Here is a 7,586-nt window from a genome sequence, read left to right on the forward strand (position 1 = left end):
AAATCTACAATTCGCAAACTCACAAATACAAATAACAAAATAAATTGCTCGTCTTTTTTTACTTTCACACACGACGTCATATCCCTTCAAACATTTAGAAGACAAAACTATTGCGCATCACCCCAGACGCCACGTCAGAAACACTTCTGGACGGTTGTCAGACGAGAACGCACATTTTACAAAAACAAAATACATTGATTTCGAATTTTCGTCTTCTAGAAATACACTTTTAAGTTTCTTCCGGATGATAGTTAGAAGAGTCCATCCATTTGCTTAAACAAAAAACATTGACTGTTGAATTTTTTTCATCTGGAAGTATACGTTTTAGTGACTTCTCTATGAGAGTTGGGTGAGAACACACATTTTACAATAACAAAATACATTGTTTCCTAATTTGTATCTTCTTGATTTGTATGTTTATGTCACTTCTGGAAGACAGTTTGAAGAGTGTTCACATTAATGTTGTATTTTATTCATCTGGAAGTGTGGATTGTAGTCACTTCTGGACGATTGTCAGACGAGAGCACACATTTTACAAAAACAAAATACATTGATTTCTAGTTTTCGCCGTCTGGAAGTATACTTTTAGGTTACTTCCGGATGATAGTAAAAAGAGTACAAAAACAAAAAAATATAAATACTCCATTTTTTTAGCGTGAACGCGAAAAAAATAAAAATAAATAATGCAGAAATTTTGCTAAGTTCAGTGATGTTTTGCGTTTTGTCCAGTCATGTTCAGTTTTAATTATTCATTGTAAAACTTAAATGAGTTATTGAGTTTAATGTTCATAGAAAAATAGTGTAATTAATATATTGTAAATCTTAAGAAAAAAAAAAAACAATATGACAGTGTTGTGTTAAAAGTAAACTGTTAATAAACATTTAAGAAGGTTTTGTTAATTGGTGAAGTTTATTAAATTAAATAAATAAAATTGAAAAGTAAGTTGTAATATTTTACATTAAAATAGTACTATATTTTAGGAATAAGTTAACAACTCTAAACGGCTTCCATTTCCATTATTTTTAAACGAAGTCTAATATGTTTAATTAAAAATGTTTTTATATAAAATTTCGTCTCTCTCTTAATTGGTTTAGGAGTTATAAGCATTTAAAGACTTTTTCAAGTTGTAAGTTTCGGCTTTCATTTGATGAATATTGCATTTTTAACCTATTTAGATTTATTTGAGTTAAATCTTAACTTTCAATATTTTTTAAACTATTAGCGCGTTTAGGTCCTTTTTCTAGATTACGTATGATCACTTTGAGCTAAAATTTTATTTGTATTTCATTATCGTAACCAAATACATTAAAATTTTTACTTAAAGTATTCAAACGCTATCTGGAATCATTATATTGAAATTAATACATAAATTATTTTTTGACTTGGGTCACTCGACACGAAATTGCCCATATAAGATATTTAATATTGAAAACAGATATTTTTAAACCCACCTTTTTTTAAATAAATACAATTTTATTAATTTTCATATAGCTTTGGATTTAATTATTCTAATTATAGGTACTTTTTTAGTTATTAACACCAGGTCTTTTTCAATGACCTATCATATGATACTAATATTCTTAATATTGAGCATGCCGTTCCCAAGATATTACCTAAGTAGATAGTTTTTGAACGTGTATAACTCCTTAATTAGAAGAGAGCAAAATAGTATTGCAGTATTAGTGTCAAAAGCAATATCCCGTTTAGGGTCGTTAAGGTGTTTCTATCGTTAGTGACTGTAAATAATTTTAAAAATAATCCATGGCTTAGTAATTTCAGATCTTTATAGATGGTTTAATTCCAAGTTATTTAAAAAATGTTTATGAAAGGTAATGTTTTTATTGATTAAAAACAATAAATAAATAAATTAATTTTTAATTATTTTATTTTTTTAGAAAGTAGTAGCTAATATTGTACCCCCTATTAAAATACTTCTAACCGAATTAAAATATAAAAAAGGGATCTGGTAAGTTATATATGTCTTATTTCATCACGCGGTTCCATTAAAAATGTCGATTATTTGCAGAAAATGTAAAAAATGGATCTGAACGTTTAAATTTCGGTGGGAAATGTATTGATCATAAGAGAATCCTATTTTTATTGCTTCCTAAAGTATAACAGGTAATTTCAATAAATACAAAAGTATGTATGTATATTAAATATTAATTATAACATTATTTTTGTTTACTTCGTTGAAGGATTAATGCGTTCCAAAATATAACTCTTACAATTTGATGGATTGATCATAAAATTTATGAAGAACTACAAAAAGAGTCCAACGTTTTACAATTTTTGGAAGTATACCAGTCAACAGTTGGAATATTAATACAGATTTCCTGAAAATTATCTTATTATAAGGTAATAATTCTAAATTGTGGATACATATGTACATTAAACCGACTCACTCTGTATGGAAAGCAAAAACGTGCTTTTGTTACCTCTCTCAAAATTTACCTTGCTTTGTTTTATGATGATTCCGAAAATATTTAAAGTCTAGCGATGACCGTTCGTGAGCTGGACCAAATTAAAAAAGGTATTTTGGAATTATTTTTTTTAATTTTTGTTTGTTTTGAAACAAAATATCCAATACGGGGTATCGTTTAAAAGGTATTTTAAAGCCGCGTCCAATGATGTATTAATCATAAATAACCGTCTTTTTATAATTGTCATATTCCAAAATATTTAAAATTGTTAGGTTTTTCACTAAAAAAAAATAAAATGTATGCACAATTTTGCGCACCACTAGACTTGGCTTCAAAAAACCTTTCAAATGATACTACATACTATAATGGACAACACTTAACAGAAAATATTTTGGGTAACATCATATTACATAACAGCGAATATTATGAGGCACCATTTTTTGTGAGTCGGTCTAATGTACATACATATATTACTTTTTTTAAATTAGTTGTTAAATCAATTATTTTTCTACTATTTTAATTTCAATTATTTCAATAAAAACTATAAAATTTCATTTTATTTAGATTTATTTTTATAGATTTTATTTTGGTGAGTATACAAATAGAAGAAGAGAATACTCTTCTTCTAGAAGAAGAGAAAACTCATCTTCTAGAAGAAGAGAAAACTTATCTTCTAGAAGATAAGATAGGAACACTTCTAGATGATACTAAGTAGTCACTTCAAGAAGTGACTTCCTATTTACATCTAGAAGAGTCTTTGGCAATACCTTACTTCCAAGAGTCATCTAGAAGTTTCTTCTGGGGGTCTTCCAGAAGTATCTTCCACGTTACTCTTAGACGTTCCCCAGCTCGGCATCAGTTCTTCCCGACTGGTGACAAGAATTCGTATACTTCCGCAACATCGCTGGCGAGCTTTTAGCACGTTTGGAAGTTTCATACGGGTAACTTCCGCAATAGAAAATGTTTGTAGGGATTCTTGCTTTATTTTCCGTTTGCCTGACCAAGTTTATTAGAGTGTATGTGAGAAATTGTGTTTGCGGAAAATTGTTTACATGAATTTTCGTCTGATTGAATTTGTTTTTTCGTTGTTTCTTTTTTTTCTTTTTTTTTGGAAAAACCAACAACAAAAGTAACAGCCGCCATAAATTGAAGCCTGTATGTTTGAAAAGAAATTTTGAGTTTTTTAGTTGATGCGTTGACAACGTAGCGGACGGTTGGTGGTTTGAAAGTGTTTTTTGTTACCAAGAAAAGAAGTGAAAGAAAATATATGAAACAAAAATATAAGCATTAAATATAAATAAACAAAATAATAAAAAACAAAAAAAAAAAAAAATTAAAAAGTAATAAAAAATTAAATATAACTCATACGCCTTGTTAATCCTGATTTGAATTCATGATAATTAAAAATCACTCATACGCCTGGTGTTTCTCAAAACTCGTGTTGAAATTAATAAATTTCTGACAATGAAAATAGTTTTCCCTTTTTTAATTTAATTTTATTGCAAATTGAAAAATAAATGAAACAAAAGAAAATATAATAATTATTGCGGCTTTGACTGGATATACATACATACAATAAAATGGTCAAAATGGTTAAAGAAAAAAGTCGAAAAAAATAATTAAAAATTAAATAAATGTGGCATTTAAAAATTTTTATAAATTTTTTTGATGGATTTAATTAATGTTTTTTCAAATCAACTTGCACAATACCAAATCTTCGATACTAATATTGCTAATTTATAATAAAATTGTAAATATTCTTCTGTGTAACTGAAAGTGACAATAAAAATTCCACATTTAATGATATTTAAAGTTCAAATGTAAAATGTAGGATAATTAAATGAAAATATTTTATTTATAAAATTTGCAAAATCTTTATATAGTTTTTAAAAATTTAGAGAATTTTTAAAGACTAGACTATAGACCTGACTATAGACAAGACTATAGACTAGACTATATTCTTGTCTATTGGTTAGACTATAGTTCTAACTAAACTCTAGTCTAGACTATAAACTAAAGTCTTGGCTATAGACTAGACTATAGACCTGACAATAATCTACACTATTGTCCTGACTCTAGACTAGACTATAAACTAAAGTCTTGGCTATAGACTAGACTATAGACCTGACAATAGCCTACACTGTAGTCCTGACTATTGACTAGACTATAGTCCTGACTATAGACTAGAATATAGTCCTGACTATAGACTAGAATATCGTCTTGCCTATAGGCTAGACTATAGTCCTGACTATAGACTAGACTGTATTCCTGACTATAGACTATTGCCCTGACTAGAGACTAGACTATAGTCCTGACTATAAACTATACTGTAGTCCTGACTACAGACTAAACTATAGTCCCGAATATAAAATAGACTATAGTCCTGACTATAGACTAGACTATAGTCCTGACTACAGACTTGACTATAGACTAGACTATAGATTAGACTATAGTCCTGACTATAGTCCTGATTATAGACAAGACTATAGTCTGAATATAGACAAGACTATAGTCTGAATATAGACAAGACTAAAGTCTAACTATAGACTAGACTATATTCGTGACTAGACTATAGTCATGACTATAAACTACACTGTAGTCCTTACTACAGACTAGACTATAGTCCTGACTATAAACTAGACTATAGTCCTGACCACAAACTAGACTATAGTCCTGACTATATACTAGACAATAGTCCTGACTATAAACTAGACTTTGGTCCTGACTATAAACTAGACTATAGTCCTAACTATAGACTAGACTACAGTCCTGACTACAGACTTGACTATAGACAAGACTATAGATTAGATTATAGTCCTGTCTATAGTCCTGATTAAAGACAAGACTATAGTCTGACTATATACAAGACTATACTCTGACTATAGACAACACTATAGTCTAACTACAGACTAGACTTTAGTCAAGACTATAGTCAAGACTATAGACTGGACTGTCAAGACTATAGTCAAGACTATTGACCTGACTGTAGACTAGACTATAGTCCTGATTATTGACTAGACTGTAGTCCTGACTATAGACTAGACTATAGTCTGACGATAGACTGGACTATAGTATTGACTATAGACTAGACTATAGTCCTGTCTATAGAGTGGAATATAGTCCTGACTACAGTCTAGACTATAGTTCTGATTATAGACTAGACTAGACTATAGTCTAGACTGACTGAACACTAGACTACGTTCCTGGCAATAGACTAGGCTGTAGTCTAAAATATAGGCTAGACTATTGCACAGATTATAGACTAGTCTATTATCAAAGCTATAGACTAGACTATTGTCTAAACTATATACTAGACTATATGCCAGACTAGACTATAGTTTTGACTAAAAAGTAAACTACTACAATATAGACTATAGTTCATATATAGATATTTTCCATAATACAAATAAAAGCGTAAATATACATATTTTTCAGAATAATTTTTACAACATATTGACAAAGCCTTTGATTTATAAAAAATTTTGCAAAGAAATATAAAAATTTAATTCAAATCTCTGTGTAGACTAAGAGAATAATTTCTATAAATAAAAGAATTCTGTTAATTCAAATTACCAAAGAAAATTCTATTGCTAATAATAAAACACACTCTATTTCATTTAAGAAGAAACAATAGAAAAAATAGTGTTAAGATAAATTATACAAACTAAAATCCAATGCAAACATATCAATCGTAATGAAACAATTTTTTAATAAAACTTTCAACAAAGAAATCATTTATTTTATGGCATGTGTTCCTGTTAAAAATCAATTAGAAAAAAATTGCAAGTATTTTCCATATTGAAACACACTTTTTAATGAATTTAATGCAATAAATTACAAGAAACAACAAGTGAAGAAAATAATAAAAAATTTAATTAATTAATTGCAAACTAAAAATAAATTTTGCATCAAAGTGAAATAAAGTGTTTTGAAAAAAATGGTAGAATTTGATGTACAAGATGATGTGAATACAGAACTTTTACAAAAACTTAAACATTTAGATGTGCGTGTGGAAAATGGTGACGGGTCAATGGGCCAAAGTCTAAGTAAAACATCATGGTGGAAGTCTTTAAAATGGAAAGCAACCTTAAATCATATCGGTTTATTAGTCTCATTGTCAATTTATTGTGGTGTAGGTGGTTTGGTAAGTGATTTTCCACATTCGTTCGTTCATCTGCTTTAAATATTTTCTTTGTTTTTTTTTTTTTTTTTCATTTATTTAAAATTTTATTAAATTTTTTGTTGTTGTCTAAACTATAAATTGCTTTGGTTTTTAAATTTATGACTTTCGTTGAGAGACTGGAAATTTATATAAATTTTTTTCTATTGTTTTGTCTGCTTGTTTTATTTTTAAAATTAAATTTTTAAAAATAATTTTTAAGTTTTAAGTAATTTTTTCTTTTTTGGTTTATGACCCATATAAATAAGTTTTTTTTTTTTTTTGATTTTTGCAGCAGCTGTTAATGCTGCTGTTACCAAAACAATTAAAAAATTTTTGTGCTGAAAATAGTTTTTTTCTGTTAAAACCGTTTATATGTAAATCTATAATTTTATGGTTATTTTGTAGTAAATGCTTGAAATGCGTGTGCATATCATTCAACACAAAACTGTTATAAAAGAAGAATAATAAAAAAGAACTAAAAAGAAAATCAAAAAAATCTGAAACAATTTTGTAACAATGAATATTCATCATCATTATTAGGCTAAAGATGCAATAATATTCAAAAAGCACTTACAGTTAGAGGGAAAAGTGTGCGTACAATAATATTAAGAACAAATTTTAAGCTCTAACACCTTAGTTTCTAATAAATTCACTTTATTGTTAATAATTACAGATTTTATTACAAAAAAATTGTGTACGAAAACTTTTTCTAACTACTGTACTGAATTGAGAGCGTAACTTCTGCCTATTTTTTATGGATTCTAGCTAAAAGTTTTGTGGTCATAAAATTTTGTGAAGAATTAATTATCGATTTTATTTGCTGTAAACACTAACATTAAATTATTTTTGAGTAGATTTCCTAAAACACTAAATTAAGACCAAATCAGTCAATAAATAGGCCCACACACATAATATTATATTAAAACAATTTTAAGGCTTAAAACTTCTAGGAATTTGACATTTAAAAATTAGAAGCAACAAGTGTTTTCTACAAAATTAA

The 7,586-nt window shown here is 27.8% G+C and overlaps 1 protein-coding gene across 2 annotated transcripts in view; it reads left to right on the top strand.

Annotated features, from left to right (window-relative positions):
• Window positions 1-7,586, top strand: part of LOC119599853 (TWiK family of potassium channels protein 9) — a 70,411-nt gene that overhangs the window by 23,806 nt on the left and 39,019 nt on the right. The window contains exon 1 of one of the 2 annotated variants that reach the window (XM_037949764.1): window positions 6,064-6,568. The exons of the other annotated variant lie outside the window; for it this stretch is intronic. Coding sequence (XP_037805692.1) covers window positions 6,362-6,568 — 207 coding nt within the window. The 5' untranslated portion in view covers window positions 6,064-6,361. Of the gene's footprint in view, window positions 1-6,063; window positions 6,569-7,586 lie in introns of those variants that run through there. 2 annotated transcript variants of the gene reach the window in all.

Source organism: Lucilia sericata, unplaced genomic scaffold, assembly GCF_015586225.1.
Source record: "Lucilia sericata isolate MDLA Ls3-8-SP2 unplaced genomic scaffold, ASM1558622v1 Contig000093F_arrow, whole genome shotgun sequence".
NCBI classification, from domain to species: Eukaryota; Metazoa; Arthropoda; class Insecta; order Diptera; family Calliphoridae; genus Lucilia; species Lucilia sericata.